Source organism: Schistocerca nitens, chromosome 1, assembly GCF_023898315.1.
Source record: "Schistocerca nitens isolate TAMUIC-IGC-003100 chromosome 1, iqSchNite1.1, whole genome shotgun sequence".
Lineage (NCBI taxonomy): Eukaryota > Metazoa > Arthropoda > Insecta > Orthoptera > Acrididae > Schistocerca > Schistocerca nitens.
This window is the reverse complement of record NC_064614.1, coordinates 124169766-124182191: the sequence shown is the minus strand read 5'-3', so window position 1 is coordinate 124182191 and position 12426 is coordinate 124169766. Positions and strand designations below refer to the sequence as shown.

At 43.6% G+C, this 12426-nt stretch overlaps 1 protein-coding gene across 1 annotated transcript in view; it reads left to right on the top strand.

Moving 5' to 3' along the window:
• The window catches only part of LOC126203939 (nephrin-like), a 183151-nt gene that overhangs the window by 33317 nt on the left and 137408 nt on the right, over positions 1–12426 (top strand). Inside the window, exon 4 of the mRNA XM_049938675.1 lies at positions 12136–12339. Within this exon, the coding sequence (XP_049794632.1) occupies positions 12136–12339 (204 nt within the window). The remainder of the gene's footprint in view (positions 1–12135; positions 12340–12426) is intronic.

Here is a 12426-nt window from a genome sequence, read left to right as displayed (position 1 = left end):
TTGTTCTCGCGAAACTCTGTCGGGTCAATTTAGATAGAGACAGAATTCAAGGACAGTGCAGCAGTACTCCAGAAGAGGACGGAGAAGCGCAGTGTGTGTAGTCCCTTTAGTAGCCCTGTCGCATGTTTTAAGTGTTCTGCCAATAAATTGCAGCTATGCGGGATTAGCCGAGTGGTCTAAGGCGCTGAAGTCATGGACTGTGCGGCTGGTCCCGGCGGAAGTTCGAGTCCTCCCTCGGGCATGGGTTTGCGTGTTTGTCCTTTGGATAATTTAGGTGAAGTAGTGTGTAAGCTTAGGGACTGATGACCTTAGCAGTCAAGTCCCATAAGGTTTCACACCCAATTGAACAATAAGTTGCAGTCTTTGGTTCGACTTCCGCACAATATTGTCTGCGTGATCGTTCCAATTTCATTCGTAATTCTAATCCATAGGTATTTCGTTGAATTGAATGTCTTTAGATTTGTGTGATTTATCGCGTAACCGAAATTTAACAGTTTCCTTTTAGTAGTGGATGACATCACACTTTTCATTACTTACAGTCAGTTGATGCTTTTCGCGCGGTACAGGTATCTTCCGTAAATCATTTTGCAATTGGTCTTGATCTTCTGGTGACTTTACTAGATGGTAAATGATAGCATCATCTGCAAACAACTAAGAGGGCTGCTCAGATTGTGTCCTAAATCATTCATGTATATTAGCAACAGCAGACGGCGTGTAACACTACCCTGGGGAACGCCAGATGTCACTTCTTCTTTACTCTATGACTGAATTGTGATCTTTCTGACAGGAAATCACCGTTGCGTCTCACAACGGAGAGGATACTCCATAGACACGCAATCTGATTAGGACCCACTCGTGTGGAATGGTATTAAAAGCCTTCTAGATATCTACAAATACGGAATCAATTCGAAACCTCTGTCGATAGCGTTCATTACTTAGTGTGAATAAAGAGCTAGTTGTATTTCACAAGAACGATAATTTCTGAATCCTTACTGACTATGTGCCATTAGATTGTTTTCTTCGACGTCAATTCATAAAATTTGAAAACAGATGTTCCAGAATGTTGCTGCAAGTCGACTTCAGTGATATGGGTCTGTAATTCGGCGGATTACTCCTATTACCTTTCTTGAGTACTGATTTGACCTGTGCAGCTTACCAGTCTTTAGGTACCGATCTCTCGTCGAGCGTGCGATTGTATGTTATTGCTAAGCATTGATCTATTATAGTATTATACTCTGAAACAGACTTGACTGATATACAATCTGGACCGGAAGACTTGCTTTTATTAAGGGATTTTAGTTGCTTCATTACTCCGAGGATGTCTGCTTCTAAGTTACTCGCGTTGGCAGCCGTTTCTCGATTCAAATTCTGGAATTGCTGAAGGAATTTCGGAAAACTGTATTTAGTAGCTCCACTTCAGTGGCAGTGTCATAGGCAACATCGCCGCTGCTCTCGTGCAGTGAACGTATTAATTTTCTAAAATCTACGAAGGCTGCGCTCTATGGTGTCTCAGTATGTCTTCTATCTGGTCCGTCAAGTATTTCACTGCCTGTAGGGTACCACTGCCCTTCATAAAACCGAATTGGCATTCCACAACGTTTCCCTCAACTGTGTCGAGTAGTCCTCTGTTACGTATTTTCGTAAATACTTTGAAGAAGAGAGTAAAATAAGTAAAACATATTACCAAGCAAAGTTTTTCTTCCTTTTGAATATTCCATCACAGTTGTTCCGTGCGGCAGCGTGACTCATTATTAGCCCGGTGCATAGATACAGTGTTTCCAATCTAAAAATAAATAAAAATTCGAAATGACGAATCACATACAATACTAAAAGCATTGATATAACAATTCGAACTGTTGTATGGGTTTCAGCGACCTGCGTTTAACCTGTCAAATAACTAATACATGTCTATTATCTGGTAGGAACTGGAAGGTTGTAGTACATTACTCGCAATTTAGTCTATGAGTCTAGATGGCAGTATAAAGTAGATCACCACTTGGCCTGAGAAACCTACGTGTCAGTGTTGGCTAAAACGACGAGGACGTGCGCGTCCTCCCCATTCCAGATGACAGTGGTCCACAAAAGTAACCCATGGCCGAGAGCATCAGGTGGTCAGCCACTGCTGGTCACTCAGTGATTATAGCACAAATTACGACCGGTGTTGCATTCAGGATGTCAGCTTTGAGCGTTTACTGCAAACAGCTACGAGCGGGGGTGCCACTCGCCAAGTGTTCTACATCTACAGGGTGGTCCACCTGAAGTTTCGGATGAGATTATCTCGAAAACTATACATGGGGTAAAAATAGTGCTTAAGACAAGTTCGTAAGCTCAGAGGGGGACATCAAATGATGCTACACGTGACCCCCTTGGGTGGGGCGGGGGGCAACTTTTAAATCTTAAATGGAAACCCCCATTTTTTATTGCAGATTAGGATTCTACATAAAATAGTAATCAAGTTTTGTCTGAAACATTTTTTAAACCATCGACAGACGGCGCTGAAACATTAAAATTGGGGAAGTACTTCGATTTATTTATCCGTGAAGGACGCATCAGATCGATACAAAATGTGCACCAGTTCTTTCATTACGCCAAATTAGGCTATTTTTTTTAACAAAATGTATCCTACCCGGCACTGTTTGTGATGGAGGGAGGAGGAATGGTATTAAAATCTCGTTAGGGAACTCTTCGCAATTGCATTACTCACCCAACTGTGGCGCTACTGTGGCCAAACTGCGAACTATGGATCAGTATACAGGTCGGTGCAATGCGATCAGACATCACTTCACTTTCAGATTGCGAACCGTAAACATCAACTGACGAAAGTAAATTATTCTTTAGCAAAACATGGCTCACTTTCCTCCTACAGAGATTGCTGACATGTTGTTAATTTTGGGTGAATGGCATAACAATTACGCTGCAGCTGCGCAATTGTATGCGGATCGTTTCCCAATCAGACGACATCCAAGCGAAAACATTATCCGAAATTGCACTCAACGAGCTCGAAATGGATACACACACCGTCCACTTCGTCATCGCGACTGCAATGGAAATGACGCTCGTACCCTTACCGTTCTCGCATGTTTTCAACTGGATCGAGAAATTAGTAGTCGTGCGATTCAGAGACAAACTGGAATACCGAAATCAACTGTTTTCAGGTTTTTGAAGGCACATAAATATCATGCGTGTTATATCACACTGACACAGGCATTAACGCCGAAAGATATGCAAATACGCGTGCATTTCTGCCAATGGGCCTTGGAAATGATAAGAGGTGACAATGATTTTTTACAGGTGTTCACCGATGAAGCCACATTAAAAAACAATGGCGAATTAAATCGTCATGATTGTCATTATAGGTCCCGTGTCAATCCACCCTGGCACAGACCCGTTGACAATCAACACAAATGGACGTTAATAGTCTGGTGTGGAATTTTAAACGGTTACTTGATAGGACTGTATTTTTTTGACCGAAATGTTACTGGGGAATCTTATTTACAACTTCTCCACGATAATTTGTTGGAGCTAATGGAAGACGTTTATTTAGAAACTAGGCAACTAATGTGGTTCCAACAGGACGGAGCAGCTCCTCACTAATCTAAAAATGTGCAGAACGTTTTAAATTTACGGTACCCCGGTCGGTGGATAGGACGCGGCGGACCAATTCAGTGGCCTTCACGTTCACCAGAGCTAACATGACCTGATTTTTTCTTGTGGGGTTATTTTAAAAAAATGTTTATGAAAGACAGCCCACAACCCGAAACAGATGGAGCAACGCATTCGAAGAGCGTGTGCAGCCATACCACGGGATGTGCTGCTAAAAACTGTGCACAACTTTCGCAGACGATTGACTTTATGCATTGAAGCAAATGGGGATAATTTTGAACAATTTCTTCGTGGCTAATTTCATTAATTAAGCACCCGAAATTGTGAGGGGCAAGGGGACTCACACTAATGAAGCACCCCAATATGTGAGAGGCAAGGGGACTCACACTAATGAAGCACCCCATGGGAACATCATTCTAGTACGTCCATGTCGTTCTTCCTGGGTAACGCTAAAAGTAGGATACGGTACATTTTGTACAAAAAATAGCTTAATTTGGCGTAACGAAAGGGTGCACATTTTTTATCGATTTGATGTGTCTTTCTTGGATAATTCTAAATAAATCAGAGTTATTCCCCAATTTTACTTTTTTCTCTATTTCAGCGCGATCTGTCAATGGTTTAAAAAATGTTTCAGAGAAAACTTGATTACTTTTTTATGGAGAATCCTAATTGGCAATAAAAATGGCTGTTTCCATTTAAGATTTAAAAGATGCCTCCCACCCCACCCAAGGCGGCGGGGGCTGGCGGTCACGTGTAGTATCATTTGATGCCCCCTATGAGCTTACAAACTTGTCTTACACACCCCAGTACCTTGCTTCAGAGATTAAAAACCTGTCATGTCATCATAATCGAAACACGAGGTCACTCTTATTTGGTATCCTAACTGTGCCCACTCACAAAACAAAAACTTTTGCAAACTCCTTCTCAGTTGCCGCTGTCCGCCTCTGGAACAAACTGCCCCTTACCTTGCGCAAAATTCAATATCCTGCTGCTTTTAAGAAGAAGTTGAAGCATTTCCTACTATCATCCTTATAAAGTTCTCCACAAAATTAATGTACAAGGACAATCCCCTCATCTGTCAAATAGCAAAGCTAGCGTCTCCTATGTTGCTCCTGAGATGCCTTCCTCTTCATCTATCTCTATTAGCCACGCAATATTCTTTTCCTTTATATTTCCTTAATTATGTTTCATCATGTCTCTCTATTCTTCTCCTCCCTTCACCATGAGTCTCCCTCATACTCCCTGCTGCCAGCACTCCTATCTCAAATCTGTCTGTTTAATAATGTCTAATTATAACAGTACTTGTGATCTAAGAATATAAACTCTATATGTATGTATTTTTCCAGGTGTACCTTTCAAATTGTTTATTTCACTTTTTGTACTACATGTAGTTTAACATGCCTACTAAAACATATGAATGTAAAATAAGTAAAATGCCTGGTTAGATGTAAGAGAGGGCCTGATGGCCCTAATCTTGCCAGGTTAAATAAATCAATAAATAAAAATAAATAAAAAAAATATTTTTACCCGATGTATAGTTTTCGAGATAATCTCATCTGGAACTTCAGATGGACCACCCTGTACATCTAGACATAGACTCTGCAAGCCACGGTACGAAGCATGATGGAAGATACCTTGTGCCACCACAGGTAATTTTCTTTCCTGTTACACTCGAAAGTAGAGCCAGGGGAAAACAATTGTCTATATGCCTCCGTGCGAACCGTAATTACTCTTGTCATGTCTTATTTGTCCTTTCGCAAAGCGTATGTTAGCGACAATACAACCACTGTGCATTCAGCTGGAAACGCCGGTTCTCTAAATTTTCTCGACTGTTTCACGAAAAGAACGTCGCCTTCCCTCCAGTAATTCACATTTCAATTCGCGAAGCATTTCCACAATACTTGCAAGTTGATTGAACCTACCGATAACAAACCTAGCAGTAGGCCTCTAAACTGCTTCGGTATCTTCCTTTGATTCGACTTGATGGGCATCCAAAACACTCGAGCAATACTCTCGAAACAGTCGCATTAGTGTTCTATACACGGTGTACCCGATAGATGAACAACACTTTCCTAGAAGCCTCCCAACAAACCAAAGTCGATAATTCGCCCTCCCTACATCTGACCTTAGCGTGCTCGTTTCATTTGATATCACTTTCCAACGTCACATCTAGATATTTAATCGATATGGCTGTATCACCCAACACACCACTAATACACAATTCGAACATTACACGGTTGTTTTTGTTACTGCAGTAACTTCCATTTTTCTACATTTAGAGCAAGCTGCCAATCAACATATCAAATAGAAATTTTGTGTGAGTCATCCTTTATCCTTCTACATTCAGTCAACGACTATACTTTCCCATATACAACAGTGTCATGACGAAACAATTGCAGATTGCTACTTTCACTATGTGTCAGATCACTTACGTATGTAGAGAATAATAGCGCTCCTATCACATTTTTCCGGGCCACTTCTGAAGATACCGTTCCCTCTGATGACCACTCGCCTTCGAGGACAACTTCCTGGGGTCTATTACTTAAAATCCTTCGAACCATTCATATAGCTGGAAAGTTGTTCAGTATGCTTGGATATTCATTAATAGTCTCCAGTGGGGTGTAAAACACTTTCCAGAAATTTAGGATACGGAATCTGCCCATTGCGCTTCATCCCTGGTTCACAGTGTATCTTGTGATAAAAGGGCAAGCTGAGTGTGTTGGTTTGTGGACAGAAGCTTTTTTTCTCAAGGAAATATTTGACCTTACAATATGCTCACGAATTCTAAAGCATACAGACTTTAGGAGTACTGGTCTCTAATTCTGTAACTCGTAAACAGGTAGCAATGTACAGAAACAACCCAGGTGTTATATATTAGGCTTGAGTAATTGTACTCCTAAGTTTTTTGTTGAGAATTATTTATTTCATTAACAGTGCAGAGTAACCCACCGCCTTGAAATGTAAGGTGGGTCGGATGCTTCTGAATGTAATAGGAAAGATTTCTCTTTGTTACAATCTTATTGGTATACAGTTGTTAATACTTTTTTTTAATAATATAAAGAACGTAATATACCAAGATTTCTCTGAGGTTACAGAGAATTGAATGCTTAACAATTGTTAAAATGGTTCCATATAATTTGTTACTACCTAGTTCATGAGAATATAATTTATATAATGCAAATGTCAAAGAAAAAGAAAAAAAGAAAATGTAGCACAATTAGCGTGGCGAAAATAATTTGTAGTACAGGGTGATTCAAAAAGAATACCACAACTTTAAAAATGTGTATTTAATGAAAGAAACATAATATAACATTCTGTTATACATCATTACAAAGAGTATTTAAAAAGGTTTTTTTTCACTCAAAAACAAGTTCAGAGATGTTCAATATGGCCCCCTCCAGACAAATGCTTGCTGGATGCGTGCTACATTTTCATCACTCGTTCTCGGCCGTCCAGAACTTTTCCCTTTGCACAAACACCCATTCTCTGTAAACTGTTTATACCAACGTTTAATACACCACCTATCAGGAGGTTTAACACCATACTTCGTTCGATATGCACGCTGAACAACTGTCGTCGATTCACTTCTGCCGTACTCAATAACACAAAAAGCTTTCTGTTGAGCGGTCGCCATCTTAGCATCAACTGACGCTGACGCCTAGTCAACAGCGCCTCAAGCGAACAAATGTACAACTAAATGAAACTTTATAGCTCCCTTAATTCGCCGACAGATAGTGCTTAGCTCTGCCTTTTGTCTTTGCAGAGTTTTAAATTCCTAAAGTTGTGGTATTCTTTTTCAATCACCCTGTATTTATAGGGAAGTGATATGCTGTATTTGGATGTGTAATACAGTCTAAGTAGCATGTTGGTTAATAATGGCCTATTTCTACCTATTTCTGATGAGAAGGTTTGGGTACAACCTTGGGCTATTCTCATCTGAAATGGTTTGTGCTAATGTATGTTTAACAGGTTATACAAATTAAATGCTGATTGAGCACTTAATACATGGAATACATGAGTTTTAGCTTTACATGAGAAATACACTTATGTTTATACCTTGTTAGTAGAAACAGAATATAGTTCATTGCTACTTGAATGGATTATTCCTTAAATAACTTTATTCATTTCTGGTATATCAAATTCATTGATTGTACCTTTGAACCGAGAAGAGAATATACTTCTGTCTGCACACAATAAGACGAGCAGTACGTTACTGCTTGTGTGCAGTATACTTTAAACACTATGCAGGGTGTCATTGGGGAGGAGGAGCCTCGGAATGAAAGTTCTTCGAGCCTTCTCCTCCCAAGCGACATTACCTTATTACTACAGTCTTAGTATGTGGTACAGGTGTTTATTGCTGCTACTGCTTGAGAATACTGTACAGCACTCTGTGTCTTTACTGTTATCACTCAGAGCCTCTACAATAATGTTGGAAGCTGAAGACATGAATTAAAGTTTGCGCCACGATTTTCTTGCTTCCGAGGCAGAGATGCTGACTATTACACCACCGCTTCGCTATGGCCAATATTGCTGCACGAACTACCCAAGTCGAATGCCGTCTCCAACACAAACCTCAATTCACATCTCCAGCTTATTTACCCCTTGTATTGTCACTATTACCAGGGCTCTCCGACAATGGAATAGCACCCCAGCATTGGACGTAATGGGGAAGTCATGTATTACACTCCTGGAAATGGAAAAAAGAACACATTGACACCGGTGTGTCAGATCCACCATACTTGCTCCGGACACTGCGAGAGGGCTGTACAAGCAATGATCACACGCACGGCACAGCGGACACACCAGGAACCGCGGTGTTGGCCGTCGAATGGCGCTAGCTGCGCAGCATTTGTGCACCGCCGCCGTCAGTGTCAGCCAGTTTGCCGTGGCATACGGAGCTCCATCGCAGTCTTTAACACTGGTAGCATGCCGCGACAGCGTGGACGTGAACCGTATGTGCAGTTGACGGACTTTGAGCGAGGGCGTATAGTGGGCATGCGGGAGGCCGGGTGGACGTATACCGCCGAATTGCTCAACACGTGGGGCGTGAGGTCTCCACAGTACATCGATGTTGTCGCCAGTGGTCGGCGGAAGGTGCACGTGCCCGTCGACCTGGGACCGGACCGCAGCGACGCACGGATGCACGCCAAGACCGTAGGATCCTACGCAGTGCCGTAGGGGACCGCACCGCCACTTCCCAGCAAATTAGGGACACTGTTGCTCCTGGGGTATCGGCGAGGACCATTCGCAACCGTCTCCATGAAGCTGGGCTACGGTCCCGCACACCGTTAGGCCGTCTTCTGCTCACACCCCATCGTGCAGCCCGCCTCCAGTGGTGTCGCGACAGGCGTGAATGGAGGGACGAATGGAGACGTGTCGTCTTCAGCGGTGAGAGTCGCTTCTGCCTTGGTGCCAATGATGGTCGTATGCGTGTTTGGCGCCGTGCAGGTGAGTGCCACAATCAGGACTGCATACGACCGAGGCACACAGGGCCAACACCCGGCATCATGGTGTGGGGAGCGATCTTCTACACGGGCCGTACACCACTGGTGATCGTCGAGGGGACACTGAATAGTGCACGGTACATCCAAACCGTCATCGAACCCATCGTTCTACCATTCCTAGACCGGCAAGGGAACTTGCTGTTCCAACAGGACAATGCACGTCCGCATGTATCCCGTGCCACCCAACGTGCTCTAGAAGGTGTAAGTCAACTACCCTGGCCAGCAAGATCTCCGGATCTGTCCCCCATTGAGCATGTTTGGTACTGGATGAAGCGTCGTCTCACGCGGTCTGCACGTCCAGCACGAACGCTGGTCCAACTGAGGCGCCAGGTGGAAATGGCATGGCAAGCCGTTCCACAGGACTACATCCAGCATCTCTACGATCGTCTCCATGGGAGAATAGCAGCCTGCATTGCTGCGAAAGGTGGATATACACTGTACTAGTGCCGACATTGTGCATGCTCTGTTGCCTGTGTCTATGTGCCTGTGGTTCTGTCAGTGTGATCATGTGATGTATCTGACCCCAGGAATGTGTCAATAAAGTTTCCCCTTCCTGGGACAATGAATTCACGGTGTTCTTATTTCAATTTCCAGGAGTGTACATGTGATCGTACAAATCTTATAATTAAATTTTCCCCGAGACATTTAAGTCTCATTTTTGTCTACGGTGATGTTGCAAGCTGAAGATGTGAATTAAAATTTGTGCCACGGCCGGGGTTCGAACGCGGGTGTTCTTGCTTATCGGGCAGGAATACTCACCAGTACACAACCACAGCACTATACCGAATACTGCTGTGAAAAATTTAATACAAGACTTCCCCATTACGTCCAACCTGGGGTGCTACTCCAATGTCGGAGAGTCCTGGTAATAGTGAGAATGCAAGGGGCAAATAAGTTTAAGATGTGAACTGAGGTTTGTGTTGGGGAGGGCATTTGATTTCGGTATTTCGTGCAGCAATGTCGACCTTAGTGTGGCGGTGATATAATGGTGAACAGTTCCGTCGCGTAAGCAAGAACACGAATTCTTTACAGACGAATGGAAAAACTGGTCGAAGCCGACCTCGGGGAAGATCAGTTTGGATTCCGTAGAAATACTGGAACACGTGAGGCAATACTGACCTTACGACTTATCTTAGAAGAAAGATTAAGGAAAGGCAAACCTACGTTTCTAGCATTTGCTGACTTAGAGAAAGGTTTTGACAATGTTGACTCGAATACTGGCTTTCAAATTCTAAGGGTGGCAGGGGTAAAATACCGGGAGCGAAAGGCTATTTACAATTTGTACAGAAACTAGATGGCAGTTATAAGAGTCGAGGGGCATGAAAGGGAAGCAGTGGTTGGGAAGGGATTGAGATAGGGTTGTAGCCTATCAAATGGCTCTGAGCACTATGGGACTTAACTGCTGTGGTCATCAGTCCCCTAGAACTTAGAACTACTTAAACCTAACTAACCTAAGGACATCACATACATCCATGCCCGAGGCAGGATTCGAATCTGCGACTGTAGCGGTCACGCGGTTCCAGACTGTAGCCCCTAGAACCGCACGGCCACTCCGGCCGGCTGTAGCCTATCCCAGATGTTGTTCAATCTGTATATTGAGTAAGCAGTAAACGAAACAAAAGAAAATTTTGGAGTATGAACGAAAATCCATTGAGAAGAAATAAAAACTTTGAGGTTCGCCGATGACATTGTAATTCTGTGAGAGACAGCAAAGGACTTGGAAGAGCAGCTGAACGGAATGGAGAGGGTCTTGAAAGGAGGATATAATATGAACATCGACAAAAGCAAAACGATAATAATGGAATGTAGTCACATTAAATCGGGTGGTGCTGCAGGAATTAGATTAGGAAATGAGACGCTTAAAGTACTAAATGAATTTTGCTATTTGGGGAGCAAAATGACTGATGATGGTCGAAGTAGAGAGGATATAAAATGTAGATTGGCAAAGGCAAGGAGAGCATTTCGGATGAAGAGAAAAAATGGTTCAAATGGCTCTGAGCACTATGGGACTTAACATCTGTGGTCATCAGTCCCCTAGAACTTAGAACTACTTAAACCTAACTAACCTAAGGACATCACTCACATCCATGCCCGAGGCAGGATTCGAACCTGCGACCGTAGCAGTCGCGCGGTTCCGGACTGAGCGCCTTAACCGCGAGACCACCGCGGCCGGCGCGGATGAAGAGAAATTTGTTAACATCGAGTATAGATTTAAGTGTCAGGAAGTCGTTTCTGAAAGTATTTATGTGGAGTGTAGCCATGTATGGAAGTGAAACGTGGACGATAAATAGTTTAGACAAGAAGAGAATAGAAGCTTTCGAAATGTGGTGCTACAGAAGAATGCAGAAGATTAGATGGGTAGATCACATAACGAGGAGGTATTGAATAGAATTGGAGAGAAGAGAAATTTGTGGGACAATTTGACTAGAAGAAGGGATCGGTTGGTAGGACATGTTTTGAGGCATCAAGGGATCACCAATTTAGTACTGGAGGGCAGCGTGGAGGGTAAAAATCGTAGAGGGAGACCAAGAGATGAATACACTAAGCAGATTCAGAAGGATGTAGGCTGCAGTAGGTACTGGGAGATGAAGAAGCTTGCACAGGATAGAGTAGGATGGAGAGTTGCATCAAACCAGTCTGAGGACTGAAGACCAGAACAACAACAATCTTATATCCTCCATTCAAGACAATGTCCATTCTGTTCAGCTGCTCTTCCAAGTCCTTTGCTGTCTCTGACAGAATTACAATGTGATCGGCGAACCTCAAAGTTTTTAATTCTTCTCCATGGATTTTAATACCTACTCCGAATTTTTCTTTTGTTTCCTTTACTACTTGCTCAATTATCCAACTTTATCGTGGATAAAGATGAGACTGTAATGTCTCGGGGAAAATTTAATTACAAAATTCGTACGAACTCATGGCCGCATTCGAGTGCGGTGTTTCTTCTTCGTTTACCAGTAGAGTACTTGTCAGAGCAATTGAGTTCACGGTCCTCAGTCAACAAGTGTCCGTCGGCTGTGACCGGCAGGCAAGCCGGAGCCGGCGGTGCGGTGGCTGCTGGAGGGCCGCGTGCTGGACGAGGAGAGCGAGCAGCGGTCGGGGCACGTGGTGGACAACCGGCTGGCGCTGCGCGGCGTCTCCAGGCGGCTGCTCGGTGCCGCCCTCACCTGCCGAGCCTCCAACACGGCGCTCGCCGACCCCCGCCAGACCTCCGTCACGCTGGACCTGCTGCGTGAGTAGCGGCTGCGCAGCTCACCACAGAGACTCGCTGGAACTGACAAAGAGGAGTGGACATCTCTCGAAAGGGCTGTCAGTCTGT